Source organism: Apium graveolens, chromosome 4, assembly GCF_009905375.1.
Source record: "Apium graveolens cultivar Ventura chromosome 4, ASM990537v1, whole genome shotgun sequence".
NCBI lineage: Eukaryota > Viridiplantae > Streptophyta > Magnoliopsida > Apiales > Apiaceae > Apium > Apium graveolens.
Genome location: NC_133650.1, coordinates 63442958 through 63465060, shown reverse-complemented (window position 1 = coordinate 63465060; position 22103 = coordinate 63442958). Strand labels below are relative to the sequence as shown.

General features: G+C 40.7%; 3 protein-coding genes across 4 annotated transcripts; 2 read left to right on the top strand and 1 right to left on the bottom strand.

Moving 5' to 3' along the window:
* Positions 1-8988: 8988 nt before the first annotated feature.
* Positions 8989-15018, top strand: LOC141718019 (protein TPLATE-like). Of its 2 annotated transcripts, none has more exons than XM_074520349.1 (7): positions 8989-10116; positions 10401-10997; positions 11868-12229; positions 12420-12723; positions 13065-13187; positions 13644-14090; positions 14276-15018. In XM_074520349.1, the coding sequence occupies exons 1-7, from the start codon at positions 8989-8991 to the stop codon at positions 14765-14767; spliced, it is 3453 nt and encodes a 1150-aa protein (XP_074376450.1). In that variant the 3' UTR covers positions 14768-15018. The 2 variants fall into 2 exon arrangements, with proteins under 2 accessions (XP_074376450.1, XP_074376451.1); XM_074520350.1 differs by having other exon boundaries at positions 14257-14491.
* Positions 15019-15456: 438 nt separating this feature from the next.
* On the top strand, positions 15457-16910 carry LOC141718021 (uncharacterized). The gene is made up of 2 exons (XM_074520352.1): positions 15457-15709; positions 15945-16910. The coding sequence occupies exons 1-2, from the start codon at positions 15557-15559 to the stop codon at positions 16398-16400; spliced, it is 609 nt and encodes a 202-aa protein (XP_074376453.1). The 5' UTR covers positions 15457-15556; the 3' UTR covers positions 16401-16910.
* Positions 16911-16942: 32 nt separating this feature from the next.
* LOC141718020 (COP9 signalosome complex subunit 3) lies at positions 16943-21805 on the bottom strand. The gene is made up of 11 exons (XM_074520351.1): positions 21548-21805; positions 20679-20794; positions 20347-20593; positions 19990-20047; positions 19798-19887; positions 18922-18987; positions 18146-18235; positions 17865-18023; positions 17631-17752; positions 17287-17359; positions 16943-17203 (listed from the first exon to the last, which is right to left on the bottom strand). Exons 1-11 carry the CDS (start codon positions 21742-21744, stop codon positions 17132-17134), a joined length of 1290 nt encoding a protein of 429 aa, XP_074376452.1. The 5' UTR covers positions 21745-21805; the 3' UTR covers positions 16943-17131.
* Positions 21806-22103: the final 298 nt, after the last annotated feature.

The following is a 22103-nucleotide window of genomic DNA, read 5'->3' as shown; positions in this document are numbered from 1 at the left end:
GGCTTTCTAGTCAGCGAAAGAGGAATAGAGGCCAACCCGGAGAAGATCAAAGCTATAATGGAAATGACAGTTCCCCGAACTCAAAAAGACATCCAAAAGCTCTCAGGATGCCTAGCGGCACTTCGGAGATTTATCCCAAAGCTGGCAGAGAAATGCTTACCGTTCTTTGAGCTGTTAAAAGGAGCCCAGAACAAAAAGCTAATTGAATGGACCCCGGATTGTCAAACAACGTTTGAGGAAGTAAAGCGGCATCTGATGAACCCGCCTATTCTATCAAAAGCAAAGCCCGGGGAGCCCCTTTACCTATACATCGCAGCCGGGGAAAGAGCAGTATCCTCTGCACTCATCAGGGAGGAAAATGGCACACAGACCCCGGTATATTATGCGAGCCAAGTCCTGAAAGACGCCGAAACCCGGTACCCCAACCTGGAAAAATTCACACTGGCCCTCGTACACTCGAGCAGAAAGTTAAGACAATACTTCCAAGGCAGGGAAATCAGAGTAATCACCAATCAACCACTTCGCAAAATCATCCACAAACCGGACGCCTCCGGGAGATTAGTCAATTGGGCAATTGAATTGAGCCAATTCAACATCAAATTCATCCCGAGGACAACCATAAAAGCCCAGGCGTTGGCCGAGTTTGTCATGGAATGCACTTTCCCAGAAACCCCCGAAACACCGGAAACCAGTTCCAAAGATAAAAAAGAGTCTAACAACCAGGATCTTTGGACGCTATATGTCGATGGCTCGGCCACAGCCGAAAGGTGCGGAGCCGGTCTGATCCTCTCCAGCCCGGATGGATTCGTAATTCAGCAGGCCATCACCTTCGCCTTCAAAGCAACAAATAACCAGGCTGAATACGAAGCCCTACTCTCCGGGCTTAGGCTAGCCAAATCCCTTGGAGTAAAGAGGTTAACAATCTACAGCGATTCTCAGATCGTGGTAAGACAAACCAAGGGTGAATATGTCGCAAAAGATCCTAAATTGGCCCGATATCAGGAAATGGTTAGAGCAATCCTGGAAACCATCCCGGACTCGACCATCTTGCAGATAAACAGAGAGGAAAATGCGAAAGCAGACGAGCTGTCCAAGCTCGTCCAGAATACTTCAGATCTAAGCAGTTCGGTTTACTTTGAGGAACTCGGGGCCCCCAGCACCGATAGACAAGAAGTATTTTGTATTAGCAGCCCGGAGAATTGGATGACGCCCTACATAGCCTACCTCGAGGACGGTACCCTGCCGGAAGATCAGAACAAAGCCCGGTACCTCAAGTATAAGGCTGCACGCTTCTTTCTGGAAAACAATCAGTTATACCGGAGAACTTTCTCTGCACCAACTCTAAAGTGCGTTGATCCGGAGGAAGCGCATTACTGCCTCCAGGAGGTTCATGAAGGGATCTGCGGGGATCACCTAGCGGCTAAAGCTCTAGCCTACAAAGTCATCAGACAAGGCTATTACTGGCCAACAATCCACGCTGATTCATGCGCCTATGTCAAAAAATGCAGCAAGTGCCAGAAGTTCAGCAACGTACCAAAACAGGGGTCAAGCCTCCCGGGATCCGTTCTCTCACCAATTCCATTCGCTGTCTGGGGAATTGACATCATGGGTCCTTTCCCTCGAGCGAAAGGGGATCTCCGTTATGTCCTAGTAGCAATAGATTATATGACTAAGTGGGCGGAGGCCAAGGCTATGAGAACCATTAACCAACAAGATTGCATCAAGTTTGTAGACACGATTGTAATGAGGTTCGGGATCCCGATGGTCTTAATCTCGGACAATGGCCCGCAGTTCGTGGGTTCAGATTTTGAAACCTATCTAAAAGAACTCGGGATCAGACACAAAAAAGCATCTGTCGCCCATCCACAAGGGAATGGACAAGTCGAGGTCACAAACAGAATTATACTCCGAGGCCTGGAAAAGAGACTGGAAGACTCTAAAAAGAACTGGCCGGATGAACTCCCGAAGGTTCTATGGTCATACAGAACTACCCCCCGGACGGGAACCGGGGAGACTCCATTCAGGCTCGCCTACGGTACTGAAGCCCGGTTACCGATAGAGGCCGGATCCCCTTCTCACAGAGTGACCAACTTTGACGAGGTCTCCAACATAGAAGGCCTCAGGACCAACCTCGAACTCCTGGACGAGGTAAGAGATCGGGCCGTAGAAAAAATGGAAAGCTACAAGGAAAAAACAAAGCTTTACTTTGCGAAGAAAGCCAGAATACGGGAATATATGGCGGGAGATCTAGTACTCCGGGACACTGAAGCCTCTGACCCAACTAACCAGGGAAAGCTACAGCCAAACTGGGAAGGCCCTTATATAGTCAAAGAAGTGATCCGTCCAGGAACTTACAAGCTAAGCTACCTCAGCGGAACAGAGGTCCCCAACACCTGGCATGGAACCCGCCTAAGGAAATTCTACCAATAAGGAAAAGGTGCACACCCGGGAAACACATCTACATCTACATTATGACATTTTAATGTAAGCACTGTCCTCATTCGCCCCAGAATGTAATTTTTGCTTTCAATATGAATGAAAAACTCTGCTTTAAGCGTTCCATAGCTTGAATCAATTTCATTACGTTGCTCCGTTATTTGCCATCAAATTTAAATAAGCACAGCCCATGTGTACTTTAAAAATTTCTATCAAATGGAGATTCACCCCTGCCCGGGGACCTACAAAAAACCCAACCCAGGAGTTAAACGTAATTACCCCTGCCCGGGGTCCTATGAAAGCTCAACCCATGAGTACTTATAAAAATTCTCAAAGTTAAATGTTTTTACCCCAACCCGGGGTCTGCACAAGCACAGCCCATGTGTACTTTAAAAATTTCTATCAAATGAAGATTCACCCCTACCCGGGGACCTATAAAAGCCCAACCCAGGAGTTAAACGTAATTACCCCTACCCGGGGTCCTATAAAAGCTCAGCCATATGAGTATTCATAAAACTTTAGTAAAGTTTAAATTTTACCCCATCCCGGGGTCCACTAAAACACAGCCCATGTGTCCAAGTCTGAAGCTCTAAACATGCGAATCAATATGAAGGAAGCAGAGCATAATAACATTAAACTACCCCGGGAAAACACACCCCGGGGGGCAAACCAAGATTCAAATTACAATCGTCTAAAAAGCCAAAAGGCTTAGTTCGGAATAACTTAAGCTAAAAATAAGGAAATAAAATTACATGCCAAGACATGGCAAGATCTTTAAGCTTCAGCGGCAGAGTCGGCAGGAGGCGAAGGAGGCTGCTCCGGATTGCCCTCTGGTATGGGAGGCTGCTCAGCAAGTGGCGACCCGGAGAAGAAGGGAACATTGCTGGACGTTCCAACACCAGACTCCATTGCCCGGACAGCTTCCTTTTCCTGCTCCAATCGGGTCTCCTCTTCTATATACTTCTCCAGGAAGACGTCTATTGTACCTTGAGGCTCCTCGCCGAGATACTTCGAAGCAACATTCCAGCAGATCTGGATCTTCTCCAGCGCTTTGTCATTCAGCTCTTCGAAATACGCGGGAGTCCCCCGGAACCCTGCCAGAACCTCCTCGGGGGTGGGCCGGGCGGCAAGATCATCTTTCAACTTCTGATTTTCAGCCCTCATCTCCCGGACAGAAGCCTCAGCCCGGTCCTGCCTCTCCCGGATCTCATCTATAATCTTCTTATGAGCAGCAGCCTCCCTTGCACTGGCCTCTTTCAACTCCTGGATCTCCCGGGATAGCCTCTCAGATTCAACTTGATAGACTTCGGCAGCATCAGCCTTCGCCTGAAGGCTCCGGGTTATGCAAACCAGTCCAGCAACCCGGGAGTTAGCCTGAAAACATTAAAAGTCATGATTAGGCAACACAAAAACAAGAGTACAAGAAGAGAACAAGAAAAATGCTTACAGCAGTGATGTCCTCCTGAAGCCCGACCAGGAAGTCATCAAGGGGCTCCTTCCTGTATTTCTTCCTCTCCGCCGTACTGGCATAATCTTCGAACAACTCCCTCCGGCGAACCTCCGGGGTAAAACTAGCAAGCAAGGCCTTCAGAGTCTCCGGAGTGTCCGGGGCCAGATCAATAGCAGCCTTCTTCGAAACCGGGCCCTCCGAAACATCGCCACTTTTATCCCCGGAACTCGCAGGGACACCCTTCCTCTTTCGAGGCATTGGAACTCTTATCACATCCCCCTGCTGCACGTCTTCGGACCGGGGCTCATCGATCACGATTGTCGTCCTCCCCGGGCGAGACGGCGCCGCCTTCCGGGCCGCATCATCACCCTCTCCAACCTTCTTCTTCCCAACATCCACGCTAGTCATTCCCCCAATCCTTCGCAGCTTGGCCGACAGATCTTTAAGTTGGGCAGACATATTGGGGGGATAGGGAATCAACTTCGGAATACCTGAAAAGGAAAACAGCAAGAAATCAGTCCCGGATACAAGCAATCAATAAACAGATACAGCATCAAAATAAAGCAAAGGCAATAGACTTACATCCGGCAGCATGCATGTTCTCATTGCTAGTAAAATAGTCCCGGGTCCACTGCGTCCCAAGTGCCCCACAGAAGGCATAAACCATCGCGAGAGCTGCTTGCCCGAGCCGCTGGACCGGAAACCTATCTGTTTTAATCTCAAGTTTATGGAGTGGCATGAACTCCAGATCCCCACCCCGGACAAAAATGAACTCCCGGTGCCACCCCTTAAGCGACGTCAACATACTAACCGGGAGCACCATCTTATCAGAGGGATACCCACAATCCTCTATCCTAAACATGAACTCGTAAATCGGCCGAGCGGTGGATCTCTTAATTTTAAAAATATGATGAAAAAGTTTGAAGGTGGGGAGGTAATTTTTGACGTGACAGCAAGCTAAAAACCAGCTGATCCATTTCACCGAGTTCGGGGCCAGCTGAGTAAAAGGGATACCATAAACATCCCGGCATAGGGATTTGGTGAACTGATGTAGTCCAAGGCGCATGCCCCGGAGATGCTCAAGTGGAATTCCAACCCATCCCCCCTCCGGTCGGTGGTATACCCTTTCATGCTCCTCAGGCCATCTCCACTGGTAGGTGTCATCAAGATTAAAGGCAAGCCTAAGGGCACCATCTACCTCGGCGTCTGTGTATTTCTCCTGAACCTCTCTATGAACTGCCCCACACTCATACCTAGTACCCGGGGCGGTGAAGAACTTCTTATCCATTTCATCCTCATTATAAGGCTCCCGGCCTCCCAAACCATCCGGGCCCCCATATGCCTCGGATAAATCTCTGTAATAAAAGCTCATGGGCTTGGGGTTCACTCGGCACTGGACAAAATATTCATCTACATCCTCCCACGACCCATCCGGATTCGATAAGGTACCCCCGGGACCTAATACTAGGGTCTGAGCTAAAACTTGTTGAGGTGGGTCAACCCGGGGAGGCATTTCTACTGAACTGCAGCTGGAAGAGGAAGAGGGGTAGAAGGAGTTAAGTTCACCTAACCCGACAGGACGCTCGGGATACCGATTCCTAAGAGTGGTAATACGCTTAAAACGACTACCTGGCATATACTACACGTGTCTATGTAAACGCACCCCGGAGTCAATGCCAAACCCGAACCCAACAACAAAACAAGACAAAAAACAGAACAAGTTTAGAAACAAATCATGAACGTATCTTACCCCAAAAACAAGATCTGCAGCATATACATACATATACAACAAAAAGCAGATATCAAGAACACACCCCGGGCTCTACAACTATTTACACTACAAAAACCCACTTATTCGCATACAAAACTACAAAAATCCATGCTATTCACACAAACAAGACACAAAGCCATTGGAAAAGCTACGCAAAAACTACACTACAAAGATTCGAGGCTAAAACATCAAGGCGGTCATGAAATACGAGCAAGAAATGCAAAGTGGCGAAGCAAAAACTCGCGCAAAATAACTACATGCATCGCAAAAACATAAGGAAAAAGTGAAAAAGGAAGCAAAATAATCGAGATACTTACAAATGGGCAGGAGAAAGAAATGTGGCTTCAACAAGAAATGCTCCGAAAAATCTCTGAAAAATCTCTCTTGGCTCTCTCTGTGGAAGTGTTTGCGTAAAATAAAAATGGAGAGAAAAGGCAAGTATTTATAGAGGGTAGAGAGAAGAGATGAACGGCTTTGTGATTAAGGGAACCGTCGGGGCCACGTGGCACCCCCTGATTGGCGTCAATTTAATAACCGCAGCAGTTATTACCACTACTGCAATCATGTCACGACGCGTCTTTTTAGGCAAAAAAGGGGGGAAAACAAAAAACTGTACACTCAAAAGATACGCATAACAGGTGTATATCTCTGATCCCGGCTGGAATCCCAACAGCCTCCTGGCATCCCGGGTTTGCAGCGACAGCTTTTCAGAGTCCAGTTAAATCAAATGTCAGGAGTGTACTTGCCCACCAAACCGTGCCCAAAACTTGAACTCAAGTCAAATGACTAACCAAGTCAACCCCGGGGTCTCATCCCCATGTGACCCCGGGCTTAGGGGGCAATAAATCAAACCCCCAAAATTTTCCAAAGCGTTTCAAGGAACCCCACCTTGAACTAAAATCAAATGACTAACCAAGTCAACCCCGGAGTCTCATCCCCATGTGACCTCGGGCTTAGGGGGGAATAAATCAAACCCCCAAAAATTTTCCAAAGTGTTTCAAGGAATCCCACCTTGAACTAAAATCAAATGACTAACCAAGTCAACCCCGGAGTCTCATCCCCATGTGACCCCGGGCTTAGGGGGCAATAAATCAAACCCCCAAAATTTTCCAAAGCGTTTCAAGGAACCCCACCTTGAACTAAAATCAAATGACTAACCAAGTCAACCCCGGAGTCTCATCCCCATGTGACCTCGGGCTTAGGGGGAATAAATCAAACCCCCAAAAATTTTCCAAAGTGTTTCAAGGAATCCCACCTTGAACTAAAATCAAATGACTAACCAAGCTAACCCCGGAGTCACACCCCCATTTGACCCCGGGGTTTGGGTGCAGCAAATCAAATAACACCTAAAATTTTACAAAGGCGCCGCGGCACAAGGGCAATTACTCTACTCCCCCATCCGGGTAAACCCGCATAAGGGAGTGGGGGGCAAATGATAGCCCATAATAAGTCAGGCCCAATTGAAGAGGCCCAGGGCCCAAACATAAGACCCCAGGACACGTGGCGGCATCACCACCGTCCAGGTTCCCGGGATCCAGAACGTTCCTACGGTCCAGATCTAATAGTACTCTGACGGATTCAGCGTTGACCTTGGGGAGCCCAGGACACGTGGCAACATCACCACCTTCCAGGCACCCGGAATCCAGGACGTTCTTACGGTCCAGATCTGATAGTACTCTGACGCATCCCAGGCGTCCAGATGCCCTACAGTCCAAAAGGCCAACCTACGGTCCAGATGAAAAGGGACAAACCCCTAAACCCTAGTAGGAGGCCTATAAAAGGTAGAACAGAAGGAAGGTTAAGATATACGAGCATATATACTCTCTCTCTCTCTCTCACATATACTTACATGCACACACGTACTCCTCACAAACATATCTGCATAATCCCAACTTTGCCCTTCTTCTCCTCAAAACCCTTTCTCATCCTCACGCCGGAGGTGCCGCGGGGACGCTACCCCCCTCCGGTTCTGTTTTGTAGGTTCCCACCCCACAGCTACACCGCACACGGCCACCGTCACAGCCTAAAAGGAGTTCGAGTTCGGGCCCTACCAGGAGAAGGTCCCGGGGTGATCTGGGATTATCACGTATATATGCATGTGTAGTTGGTAGATTACTCAACCTACATGACCATGTATATCTGGAAACCTTAATATATGTCCCGACTCAGGCTTTAAGAAAAATATTAAGTTCTTTAAAAGAAAAAGAAAAGTAATGAAAATTAAGACAAGTGTATAAAATAATAAATGACATCGTATTATTAAGTTGCGTCGGGAAGTAACCCATGGTAATCTTAGTAACCATGTTCTCTTACTATAATTAACAATTACCCAGTAACAAGAATATTTTGTAAGTTTTACATATTTTCATATACCAAGATTATTGCCTCCTTTCTATTATGCACTAGATAATATATATACACTTTCGCTTCTCTCTTTTAATCTTATTTATTTTTATATACCAAGACTTTTGCCTCCTTTCTATTATGTACTACATAATATATATACACTTTCGCTTCTCTCTTTTAATCTTATTTATTTTGTTTATATATTCTTAGTTTCTCGTATAACATGAGATCTATATATTTCTGAAAAACTGAGTTAAAATTTAAATAGAAAGATAACAATGTAATTTTTGTTAAAGAGTATAATATGATATTCGGGCCTTACTCTAACACCTTAAACTTTTAGAGCGGCTTGTTATTTAATATGATATCAAAACTCGGGGTAGGGAGGGAACCGGGTTCGAGTTCTCCTACTCCCATTTATTTAATTTAAATATTTTTTATGGGTAAGTTATCAATCGTAGCAAAACGTATTGTACGATTAAATGGAAGTGTTAAAGAGTATAAAATTTTTTTCGGACATCTAAAACTAACGTGGTATCAGAATTCGGGTTAAAGGGGCACTGGGATTCGAGTCCTCCCACCCAGTATATTTAATTTAAATATTTGCTGTTAGTATTAGTATTGGTTAGATTTGTCATTGTCAATAGCATGAAAGAGTATAAAATTCTGTCCGGCGGATATTTCCCTGAGACCTTAAAATTTTAAATATACGGGTTACTTAACAAGTTTGTCGCACAACTAATAAATAATTTACATGGACTTTAAATTAATACTTACCCGAGTGATAAAAGGACAAAATTGGTATGTCATCTTGTCAGCGTTTAATGGGAGGACAGGTGTGAAAATCCGCGCGCCAAACTAGCCAACTGAACCGATCCTTGAGCACGTGAAACAACTGTCCCCCCTTGAAAACAGCATTTGCACCTCCCTTGACAGACTCTTATAAACATGTTGATATTATAATTCCCCTAGCTATGACTCAACTATGGATATACTACTAGCTCAAATCCAAGCTGATCTTCGATCAAACGACGCTCTCCGTCAATCAGGCGCCCTTCTCCAAGCCCTGCAACAATCAGCTGCTGGTCGCGATATTTCCGTGATTGCTAAGTCTGCTGTTGAGGAAATTGTCCTGTCTCCTGCCTCCGCTGTTTCGAAGAAACTTGCATTTGATCTTATTCGAAACACTCGCTTAACTGCTGATCTTTGGGAGGTTGTGTGTGCCGGCATTCGCAATGATCTCAGTTTTCATGATCCTGATGTTACTGCTGCGGCTGTCTCCATTCTCGCTGCTCTCCCTTCGCATCGTTTAGGCATTCTCATTTCGGATTGTAGTAAGGAGATTTCGAGTTGTTTTGATTCGGTTAGTCAGAATTTAAGGTTTGCTACTACGGAGACGTTAGGCTCGGTTTTGGCACGCGATGATTTGGTTACGTTGTGTGAGAATAATTTTAATCTGTTAGATAAGGTCTCGTATTGGTGGAAAAGGATAGGGCAGAATATGTTGGATAGTGCTGATGCTGTTTCCAAAGTAGCGTTTGAGTCGGTGGGGAGATTGTTTCAGGAATACGAGTCGAAGAAAATGAGTCGGTTAGCTGGTGATAAGCTTGTTGACAGTGAGAATTCTGTTGCGATTAGGTCTTATTGGGTGTCGTCTATGGTGGAATTTGTTTGGAGGAAGAGAAATGCATTGATGTCGAGGTCGTTGATTATTCCTGTTGAGAGTTTTAGGGCTACAGTGCATCCGCTTGTTTATGCTGTTAAGGCCGTGGCTTCGGGGTCATTAGAGATGATTGAAAAGTTTTATATGTCTTCCAGAATGGCTAAGATTGAAAAAAATGTGTCTAGTAATGCGGAAAGGCTTGTGGGAGTATCGGATGTGGTTAGTCACTTGGCACCCTTTTTGAACTCTTCTCTGGATCCTGCATTGATTTTTGAGGTAGGGGTTAACATGTTGTACTTGGCTGATGTGCCCGGAGGGAAGCCTGAGTGGGCTTCTGCGTCCATTATCGCAATTTTGACACTATGGGATAGACAAGAGTTCTCTTCTGCCAGAGAGAGTATTGTCAGAGCTGTGGTCACTAATATACATCTCCTTGATCTTAGTATGCAGGTTTGAGCATTTGTATCCGACTATCTGCTTAATATTACTATTGACCAATTAAGCCTAGAATGTTATTTGGATAAAACATATTAATTCAGTTGAAAAGGAAAAATATTGTGAACTAATTAGATAAAAAGTGGAAGGTAGCGAAATACTTGTTCACTACTTTAAACTCATTTCTGAACAAGTGTAACTACAATTGGCTTAAATGCATTAAAAAAAATGATTTAAATTACATGACATGATTTCTGTAGTGCAATGCGTCTTTCATATTGTCAATTCGAATCTTTCAGGTTTCACTTTTTAAAAGGTTGCTTCTGATGGTGAGAAATCTAAGGGCAGAATCTGATCGCATGCATGCTTTAGCTTGCATATGTAGGACTGCTCTTTGTGTCGATCTTTTTGCAAAAGAAAGCGTTCGAAGAGGACAAAAACCTCTTCCAGGAACAGATGTGATTTCACTTTTTGAAGAAGCCAGGATAAAAGATGATCTCAACATCGTATCAAGTAAAAGTCTGTTTAGAGAAGAACTAGTTGCCATGTTGGTGGAAAGCTGCTTTCAGTTGTCCCTACCATTGCCTGAACTAAAAAGTTCAGGTATGGAGAGTCGAGTAATAGGAGCACTGGCATATGGAACAGGTTATGGAGCGTTAAATTGGACAGAGCCCGCTTTGGAAGTGGTGGAAGTTTGTAAACCTTGTGTGAAATGGGATTGTGAGGGTCGAACATATGCAATTGACTGCTACTTGAAGCTGCTGGTTAGGCTTTGCCATATATATGACACTAGGGGAGGTGTCAAAAGAGTTAAAGATGGAGCATCACAAGATCAGATTCTTAACGAAACAAGATTGCAAAATTTACAACGCGAACTTGTTAAAGCTTTGCCTGAGGTTTGTGGCATGTACAAGTAGATTAATAACAATTATAAAAGGTACCGCATGTGTTTGATGCATTCATGAGAGTTTATGTAGCTTCTGACTCGTATACATATTCATGTTGAAATTCATGGAACAAGTTATTTACTGGACTAAAGTTTAGTTTGTAGAACGATATAGGTCAGCTACTTGAGCCATCTTATAATGAATTAATACATATTCATCAGTTGAACCTTGTCTGTCTTAGTTTTTTGTGCCATTAGATAAAAACTCTTTTCTGCCATATCCTCTTTCTGGGTGTGGTTGTAAATGTAACTACAGATTTTTTCATAAATGCGAGGATCACCTTAATGCTTTGGCTAGCCTTCTGGGCTGAGAAGAACCAAGAGCACCCAACATTGATAATAAAAACCAAACTTTAGCCTTCATATGGCCAAAGAACACCCTACACTTTATAGTATTATAGAAGTACTTGGCAAAAAAAAAAAATCCTGCTAAAAGAAACTGGTAACATGCAGTTTGTTTCTGCTTTGATACTTGTATTAGTTGTAACATTTCTCTCTATTATGTGCAAAACTAAGGTTTTCCATGAACCGTGAGTTGTTTTTCCTGAAAATTTGGTTAAGTTTTGTAAGTATAAACACCTGTCATCTGTGTCCATTTTGCTGCTTCCGTTGATTAGAATCTTCTTGTAGTTTTCCTCAACAGCAGAAGTAGAAGATAATGAAAATTCTCGTGTTGGTTCACCCAATGATTCTACTAAAGATTGTGGCCCTACATCTAGTATTCCTTACTATGTTTATATAGTTCCTTTTATTTTAAAATTTTCCTGCATGGAGACAGTGTCAGTTGTATCTTTTCACTAAACAATTGTTCATGTGGCAGGTGAATTCCCCTAGAGTTTGTGCACGTCTTATATGGTCTATTGCAGAACATGTTAATCTGGAGGGTTTGGATCCTCTTCTAGCTGATGATCCTGATGATCCTCTGAACATTATTGTATCAAGTATCCACAAAGTTTTATTCAATCCTGACTTATCCGCAGCTACAACAAACAGCCTTCAAGATGTTCAAGCAGTCCTTTTATGTGCTCAGCGGTTGGGATCACGTCATGCTAGGGCTGGGCAGTTGCTAACAAAAGAGCTTGAAGACTACAGGAACGATAATGCAGCTGATTCAGTTAACAAACACCAAACTAGGTTGATATTGCAAAGAATCAAATATGTTCAAAACCATCCAGAGAGCAAGTAATTTATCCCTTTATTTGAGCATTCATATTAAACCTCTCTTTTGCAAAAGCAGACATCTGCACCATTACCTGAGTTCTGTATTGCACATCGGAATACACACATATTGCAATGTTTACTGTCAATCATATTAGCAATTTTCGTAGGTATCTTACAGAAATTAGATGCTAATGCTATGTCTTCGTTTCAGATGGGCAGGGTTTAGTGAAGCCAGTGGAGACTATCCATTTAGCCACCACAAGCTAACCGTTCAATTTTATGATGCATCAGCAGCTCAGGATCGAAAACTGGAAGGGTTGGTCCATAAGGCCATTTTGGAATTATGGAGGCCTAATCCTAGTGAATTAACTCTACTGCTGACTAAAAGAAATGATTCTGCTCTTCTCAAAGTTCCTCCAAATGCAGTTACCTTGACTGGTAGTAGTGACCCTTGCTACATCGAAGCATATCATTTGACAGATTCTAATGACGGAAGGATCACTCTGCACCTAAAGGTTAACCATCCTTCTATAACTATTTACAACTTCAGCTTTTATTCTAGAGTTCTCTATTTGTATATCTATTCAGTATACATTAAGGATTAGATAAAGGTAAGTTCCAAAGTAAGGATAATTCCAGCTAATTATGAAGAGCTCTAGACTCGAGGGGAGAGTCTGAGAAGAGTCTTTATTAACAATTGACCTAGAAGAACTAATACAGGCTATGTTGCATTTTTTTTATATAATAAATAGCTAGAAAGTTGCCTAATGATCTATTATAAGAGAATAGCGACTAGCATTTAAATGTATGGTTTGCAAGCATCCAGGGGCTGACAAAACTGTCAGAATTATTTCAGGTCCTAAATATGACAGAAATTGAACTGAGCCGGGTAGATATCAAAGTAGGTTTATCTGGTCCACTGGTTTACATGGATGGATCGCTCCAAGCAGTTCGGCAGTTGCGAAGTCTCGCTTCACAGGTTTGATTGAAATTCATATCATTTATCACTTAAAATGTTGTCCATTCCCTGTTTTAGTTATTCATGTTGTTATGTTGACATTGCTTTCCCACTGTTGACATGGCTTTCCCAATTTCTGTGCTATATGTCATTATATGTATACCAGTACTGCTGCGGTGACTTTGGTAATTGTTTTCTGTTTTATTTTTCTCTACCAGCTAAAAAAAACCACAATTTCCTGGTACCTTAAGTGTACAGATATTATAGCCTGTAAAATTATTGAGCGCAGAGGTGTAACTTGACTAGACAAATTAAGTAATAGTTGATCACTATCACATTTCTAGGACTTCAATTATCTTTAAATGAGAATGTGTTAATATTTAGATGTGGATCAACAATGATATCTAATTTGAATAGGAATAATATATTTTGTCATGGCAGAAGTATGTTTAGTTTATTAAATAGTCTTATTTGCAGGAGCCAGTCTGGTGCAGTGTGACTTTGGCTGTCTCAAGTTTCGAGAGATGTGCTCTCTGGGTTCAAGTCATGTATTACCCCTATTTTGGTGCTGGTGATCCAGATGATTACGACGATGAAGATTATGTGAACATTATGAGACATAATGGAACCCTAAATCAAGACGCGGGAGATCCTGTCATTTTAAGATGTCAGCCTTACAAGATTCCTTTGACTGAGCTTCTTCTGCCACATAAGATTTCTCCTGTTGAGTATTTCCGCTTATGGCCTAGTTTACCTGCTATAATTGAGTACACAGGTGCATATACATATGAAGGAAGTGGATCTACAGCAACAGCTGCTCAGCAATATGGAGCTTCACCTTTTTTAAGTGGACTCAAATCTTTGTCTTCCAAGCCATTCCATAAAGTTTGCTCCCACATCATCCGAACAGTAGCTGGTTTTCAGGTATTCGGTGTTAAGGATTGTTGTAATTCAAACTTGTGCACTCAAGCTAGGTTGAGCTGAACATGAAAATAAATTAAGAAACTTTAGAATTCATTTGATCCAGAAATAGTTCATTCCGTATTCCCTAGCCCAATCTACCATACATTTACTTATTAATTCTTTACAGACATTTTTGTCTGAAACAGCTATGCTTTGCTGCAAAGACTTGGTACGGAGGCTTCTTAGGCATGATGATATTTGGTTCCAGTGAAGTAAGTACAAATGTAGATTTGGGTGATGAGACGACGACTATGTTGTGCAAATTTGTCGTGCGAGCTTCAGATTCAGCGATCACAAAGGAGATTGGCTTAGATGTACAGTCTTGGTTAGATGACCTTACTGATGGAGGAGTAGAATATATGGCTGAAGAGGAAGTCAAAGCAGTTGCTGAAGAGAGGCTTAAAGTATCAATGGAACGGATAGCTCTGTTAAAGGCAGCCAAACCTCCTCCAAAGATTCCAAACTCAGATGATGAAGAGGAAGCTGAAAAGGAAAAGAAAGATGAATATGGTGAAGAAAAGGAACCTTCAACATTGTCCAAGTTAACTGCAGAGGAGGTTGAGCATCGTGCTCTTCAAGCTGCAGTACTGCAGGAGTGGCACATGCTGTGCAAGGATAGAAACGCCAAATTTTGTTAACTTTGAAGTTGTTCTGCATATGGATTAGCGACTGCATAAAATTTGTTCTCGCCACAGACTAATTTGAGGAGTCATACACTCATGTCTTGCGTGTTTTGCATGCCTCATTAAACGCAATGCAAGTAAAGATAAATTGGCTTAAAATTAAAGGAATTGCTTTTACTTGTTCAAACCATTGTGATACAGCAGAGTAGTACCGGTAACATGTCTGTTGAAAAAACAGGAAGGTAAAAAATAATGAGATTTGCAGAGTGCGTACGTTGTTAGTTTGTAATAAACACTTGTGTTACATTCAAATTACACGTGTGTTTGTGTAGTGTATAAACTATTTATATGTGGAAAAGCTTCAAATTATTTCAGATAATACATCATAATCGATGTAAAAAAAGATAAGGCGAAGATATAAATTTGGTATAATGAATTAAATTTCAAGAATATAGAAATAAAGCACATTATACGACTAGTAGTAGTCATGGTTTGGTACAAAGTCCTACATTACCATTTCTTCAGGATGAAGAGAATACAGTGTGCAGCAGATATGAGATTAATACTGCAGGTACATCACAGCCATCGACTGGGGACCTTCCAACGTCGATAAATTAGAGGTAATTTGTTTGAACTTTGTTATCCTGATTTAACTTTGTCTTCACCCCAAAGGATAAAATACAGACAAATTTACTCGGGTTGAGATGCCACTTTCATAAAAGCATGCTTTATATATGAACCTTGTAACACAGCCCTTTCAGTTACACATATTACTAGCTCCAAATATCCAACTGCACTTTCACAATGACCCCATTATATCACGAGGACCAACCAAATGGGTTCAAATACATTACATCAACCCTCAAGGATGCATTTTCCAGTTGTACTTTTCGTGCAAGGCTTTCTTCGTCCTCAAGCCCTCGACAAGACCAAGATGATGATGATGATGAACAAGAAGTACTAATCATTAAATTATTTATAATCATTTTCATTTTTATGGCTAGTTGGTTAGTAGGGGGAGGGGTTAATAGAAATGATAGCAGCAATATTAAACCTAAGTGTAAATTATAAAATTAGGAGCATATTAAGGTTTCCACGACACTACTATATTATGTTAGGACTTAGGAGGGCTTAATATCTATATCATGTTTATGTGCTATCCTGCTTTTAATTGTTTGAAATGGGTTTCCAGATGTTTGTCTCTGCAGTTCTAAGTAGATACATGGAGTCGAAAGCCAGGCGTAAAGGGAGCCTTGCATTGGAGAGCTGTAGTTGGGCGTTTGATCCTACAACCAGAGCATTCTCCATAGCTCCAAAGACAATCAAACAAAAGGAGAAAGACGGTGTTGATGTTACTGAAGAAACTGAAGACTTCTACTCAGTCTGCAGTTGTTGTTTATCTGTATGTTCAAATACTGGGGATAACATGGAAGCATTTGTATCTGTAAGGTCGAACCTTTCTCAGTGCTCGAGTTTAAGGCGTGTGGAGTATCTGGAATGGCCACGACGGTCAGTAATTCTGGAGTTTTGCCATTGTGAGGGGTGGCCATTTGGGCTGTGTAGGAGGGCGTTACTGCTTCCTCCACTGCCCAAGTCTCCTTCCGAGTCTTGGTTATGGTGCAAAAGCAACTCTGCTAGAATGTTTTAGGTGGAGTCTTTTTTCAGTATTAACACAAATGACTCTGGCCCTGGCCCTGGCCCTGGCCCTGGCCCTCCCCTTTTCAAGCTTCAAATAATGATAATAACCCGCGTTTTCCTCTACTTTTGCTCAACAATTTTCTGATAACTCCGTCCCATATGGTATCATCACAAAATCAGCACAACTGGCAGTTTTGTTTTCCACCTGAATTCTGATATGCGCTCAACATTAGAACCACCCCCTCCCCACTAAACTTTATTAATCAAATCAGATACGTCAAATTTCAGAGCTGCCTCTGTCCTCAATAAAAGCAGCTTTCATGAGAAATATATAATATATATTACATATCAGTATATATGTAATTGGTTGTTTCAATCCACACATTCGCATATTCACTGAACGGACTAACATGTTTGTAAAATGGACGGCGCTTCTGTAATCTGTAGTGAAAACTAATTTCCCGGTTCATATATTTTCATTTTAGTGCTCAATTACTCTACTATGCTTCTCAATTTGCTAATTTCTCTCCGAAAATTCTTGTCGGACAACAATTTTATAGAAACATGTTCTTCAATTATAAAGTCTGCAATAAACTGACAATTAAGTCTAGCATGACACCCTGTCACTGTTACCGATTCTGATAAACTTCATCATATTTTCAACATCCCTAATAGTGACTAACAAACTGTTATTGCAACACGTTTTCTATCCTTTTACGCACAATAAAAGTCTCCGTCACTTCACATGCTGAACTTCTGAGGAACAGGATCATAGTCATCAAAGTCTAGCCTTGGCGCTCGCTCCTTCCCAACCTGATTTAAAGCGCACTTTAGTTAAACACAATAATGTCTGTGTTTTACCAAGGAACTGCTGAAATTTGGGAGAACAAATTTACCCTTGACAAGTATGCAGGGTCACATGACATTAGCTCATCTGTAGCAGTGAGCTTCTTTGATAATGTCATCATCCTGGAACAAAGTAAATAAATCAAAAAATAAAACCTAGTATCAACAGGACTTGGACAATTACTAGTAGGACTTAGGTGAGCAGATTAAGACAGATAAGTTGAAGAATCAATGGAACATCAGTGATTATAAAAGACAGAGAAGGGATATAATCAACCAAACTCAATGCACTACATTACCAATCAAGATCACCTTAAATTCATTGGATACGGTTCAACCTTGTTCACATGTAGACATAGTTTAATTTTTTTTAGTGCAGCTCATGAAAGGATACCTTTCAATTGATGAGTCAATGCGCTCAATCATTGCACATGATTTATATTGCTCAGGATCCTCTAGGAATCTAACCATTCCATCCTTCTGGTTGATTGTAGCATGAATTTCACCGTCTTGGATCTACAATAACATTAAAGACTGAAATTTTGAGTTACAAGAAAAAACCCCAATCAATCACATAAACTAATATTTAAAAAAGAAAAAGAGTGGTAGCACCCTGTAATTTAATTACCATTTGAAGAACATGCATTTCTGCCTCCCTAGGGCTATTCAGTTGCACACTGTTGGCTATGCCTTCGAGGGAGAGAGTCAAATATGTCTGAGTCAATCTCTGTATATTTCTCTTGTATATGGATGATACGACCTGCCTCGCCAACCCAAAATTGTTGTCCTGAAAAGCAGAAGATTAGGGATTTACAACAAAACATTATAGAGAGGTATCCATCTCAAGCTTTATTTTAATTTTCTTCAGCTGAAAAATACATCTAAACCTCCTCTGACTAATATACTCACATTCTGAAACCTCTCCCTGTGTTGCCGAATGCATGCCTCCAATTCTGCAACTTTTCCAGTGCCATAACTAACTGCCAGTTCAAGATAGGGCTGTCCAGATGAAAAAATAAATATAGATTACATAAATTAAAAATTCGTGGACCAAAAAATTGAGCATTTAAGTCTGACTTTATGGAACCAATATAATGGAAGTACAATTATTTCTTTCTACGAATAAATAAACATCATAGAATCCAACTCCTGGCTCACCATCTCTTTATCATAGGATATATCACCCATTTCACCGAATCAAACATTTAGTATATGCCACTCAAACTCTTTTGCACTCTGAAACCATTATAAGGTACATGTATACTAGTTTTTAACATTAGTCCTTTAATATTTAGCTGCTCTTGCCACATGGCATATCACAATTAATAAATGTAACTTCATATTATATCTGGCAGCAGGACTGATAAAACAGGACCGGGCATAATGCCTTATGTATCCCTGTTATCCAACTATCCACTGAGAAATATTCAAGTCAAAGGTGACTTCTCTTCAAAATATAGGTACAAAAAAGGTTTTAATCATTTGGGACTATACGGAAAACCATTTTGGTACCTCTAGCATTACTTAACTTATATATCCAATCACACAGATTCTTATGAGTGAGAACAAATGAAATTATGTCCACCAGATGAAGCATATATAGTCTTACTCTTACAGAAATGTAGCTTTTAAAGTACAGCTGATGAAAGCACCAAACTTTACATCTTATGAATACCAAAAATCACCTGAGTAAAATTTTTCAGATTCCTTTGAGCCACTGTAGAAGCATACTTAGGGACGGAGGCATTAAACTGTAAACAAAAGAAAACGATGTTCAAAGATGAAATATAACTGACCACAAATTTGAAAATATAAAAACATAGAAGGAACTATATCACAAAGTTGATGGAAACTACCACGTAAAAAATCCAGCCATAATACAATGAAGTATGCAACCTAAGAACAGAAATTCCACTACAATTTTAACATAGGACGTAGCAAATAGACATCAATAATGCTAATACCTAGTATCGGAAATATAGTTGTATTCATATAAGAGGCTTTCTAAATCAACTTTAAAGTATAAATACAAAATTGCATCCCAAGAACTGCAGAAGAGGCCAACCTTCTTAGCCTATCACGAAAAAGCAGCAGTCACTAAAGAATGCAAGCAGCAGCTAAAAAGGCAACTGGCCCCTGTACAAAATCACGTCCAGGAGCCAAGCGAGTGATATATCTAAAACCGTGGTCTCAATGCCTTTAAAATTCTAGGTCTAATAAAAGCCTATCGGAGATCTATTGCTACAGAAAGAGAGTTTTTCTTACTTGGTAATCTATACCATCAGTTTCTTCAAAATGTCACTTACTCCTTACCCTCCAAAACCGGTAGCATAAACTACTTAATACAATCTAAAATCAATTATTTCAACAACATAATTATGACGACCTCTTATCAGGCCCGAAGTTTTAGACAGTACTACCCTCCTGGCTATAAAAAATAAAACTTCAACTTCATTCAGCATAGCACAAACAAAGTAACAAAATTACTATCAAACTAACGTAACCTATTTCAAATTCCTTTATGAATATCAAGTTGTCATGTATGAGAAAATAATTCAAACCTGCCCCAGGTGAATGAGTGAAACCAGGATATACTTTTTGTAAGCCTCAACAGCTATAGCGCTCATATTGGACATAGGAGCAGTTACAACCTGAGATTTTAGAGATTAATTTGTAGCAAATAAAAATATTTATATTAAACTGTCGAAATATCCGTATAGTTTGATAAGCTCCATAACAAGAAGAAACAATACATGGTGTAGGAGCTCCATTGCCTTGCGAAAGCGCTTCAGACCAATGCAAATCATCCCTCTATCATGTGCAAAAGGGGAATCATGGTCAAAAAAAATTTCTAATTTTTGTAATTTGGTTAACTTGTAAATGTAATAATTTATGCTTAACATTAAATTTTTTTGTAGGATGAGGCAACAAGCACATGTATCTATCAAGAGTTAATTATTTACATGATTAATGATTATATATTTCTTTTGTGACCTCAAGCTGATTGCTGTAAAGTACAATTTAGCGGCTAACATGTATCAAGCCTCGTATCAACCAATGCAAGTGTAGATTCAAAACTTTATGAAAAGATCTTTTAACGAAAAACACACCCGTAATATCCGTATAGGAGAAAGTCTCTTGGTTGATCAACTTCATATATATCATCTTCCAAAATCGATAACCCATTTTTATAGCATTTAGCAGATAGACAAAGAAGTAGAAAGTCAGGATGTAAAGTAGTTAAATGCTCGGTAGATGATTGAAGCTTCCTAATAGCGGTCAGCATAGGAGCAATCCCTCGTATGGGAGCTGCAAGAAACATCACCTGGTCCTTCAACTTTTTACATATAGATACAACTGCAATCTCAAAATTAACAGTCATGTTAGATCACAGTAAGTAACGTGCATGTACATCAATACAGCCAATAGTAAGCAAACATACACTTCTCAGGAGCCATACGAATCTGTTCAGTGGAGCAAGCTTTGACAAATCTAGCAATAGTGCAAACATGTTCATTAGCTTGCTCTTTTGGAGTAGGACCTGAAGTGCAGGCATCCCTGTTAACGCCGTAGTTAAAAAGAAAGTATTAATCATCCTGAATCCTGATTATGCCAAATCAAAAGCTGCATTTTTAAATACTTCAATCTAGCGAACACCAATTCACGTCAAGTCATTATATAGGCAATATTAAGCCTACTCATGAGCACATTGCCAATTTTACTCAATAGAAATTCTAAAGACCTAATACAGTACATCGAGACAAGCAGCAATGTATTTAAACGAGCATGTTACTTACAACTGTGCTTTGACCTAATATTTAGCTGCAAACACTTATCTGACAGGATTAAATACTCCCCCCCCATTCTCACTCTACAAGACTGTTAATGTCAATTTAAGTAAATCAGTATGCATAATCTTGTGCGGAAAAGACTGCTAAACACCAGAACAATATACTCACAACTAATAATCAAAAAATGAAATTCCAAAAGGTAATCAAACTTATTTATCTGCAGAAAATTGTGGACTCGAACACAATATCCTAACAATATACTCGTAAGTCATAATCGAGAAATGAGATTCTTTGAACTGATTTATCTTGTAGATTCAAAATGAAAAGACTTATTAGGGTTTTCAACTTGTTATTCAACCAAAATGTACAAATTGAACTCCATAAAATATAAAAAAAGAAAAAAAAAACTTAATTAAACCTAGAAATTGAAGCAGCACATATAAGAAAAGGACATAAATGAAAATGAAAGAGTTAAATAAAATAAAAAGAAGAGAAGAAGAATAAAAAGTAAGAGACATACAAAATGTAAAGAAAACCGAGAGAGTGAATGGAGGGATCGAGTAGAGTGAGTAAAGGAGCAAAGCGAGTGGAGTCGGAGCGAATAAGATCATCAGATTGCTTGAGAAAAGCGTGGAGTTGAGAGATGTCACGAGGAGAGGTGGAAAGACCTTGGATTTGAGCCACGATTGACTCGCCCGAGCTCATGTTTAGGTTCATCCTCTTCCCTTCACGAAAGGCTTTTTGTATACCATTACCAGCCCCCTCTTGGAGTCTTGGTTAGTAATTGGAATGAAGTGGGGTCAGAAAATACCGAATTAAAATTCAAATTATTTAATTAAAATCAATAAAAACTGATCAAATCGAACCGTAAAAATTAATTTTTTGAATCCTAAGGTTCTATGCTGGTTTTAGGTTCAAATTGAACTCCGTACCGGAGAAATTTTCTAAAATATATCATATTTTAGTCAAAAAGGTTAATTACATGGGGTGAATAAATATAAATTTAGTACGTTATTCGAAAACTTGTACCGTATAATATAAAAATTAAATCAAAATAACAAAAACTAAATACACAA

What these genes read in the sequence shown, in the direction of transcription:
- LOC141718019 (XM_074520349.1), top strand. Translation starts at nt 8,989, where the DNA reads ATGGATATACTACTAGCTCAAATCCAAGCTGATCTTCGATCAAACGAC. An exon ending in GGATCACTCTGCACCTAAAG is followed by an intron (nt 12,724 to 13,064) that starts GTTAACCATCCT and finishes GAATTATTTCAG; the next exon opens with GTCCTAAATATGACAGAAAT. An exon ending in TGCGAAGTCTCGCTTCACAG is followed by an intron (nt 13,188 to 13,643) that starts GTTTGATTGAAA and finishes TCTTATTTGCAG; the next exon opens with GAGCCAGTCTGGTGCAGTGT.
- LOC141718021 (XM_074520352.1), top strand. Translation starts at nt 15,557, where the DNA reads ATGACCCCATTATATCACGAGGACCAACCAAATGGGTTCAAATACATT. An exon ending in ATGATGATGATGAACAAGAA is followed by an intron (nt 15,710 to 15,944) that starts GTACTAATCATT and finishes ATGGGTTTCCAG; the next exon opens with ATGTTTGTCTCTGCAGTTCT.
- LOC141718020 (XM_074520351.1), bottom strand. Translation starts at nt 21,744, where the DNA reads ATGAACCTAAACATGAGCTCGGGCGAGTCAATCGTGGCTCAAATCCAA. An exon ending in CACTCATTCACCTGGGGCAG is followed by an intron (nt 18,988 to 19,797) that starts GTTTGAATTATT and finishes TTTTGTTTACAG; the next exon opens with TTTAATGCCTCCGTCCCTAA. An exon ending in ACCCTGCATACTTGTCAAGG is followed by an intron (nt 17,204 to 17,286) that starts GTAAATTTGTTC and finishes GCTTTAAATCAG; the next exon opens with GTTGGGAAGGAGCGAGCGCC.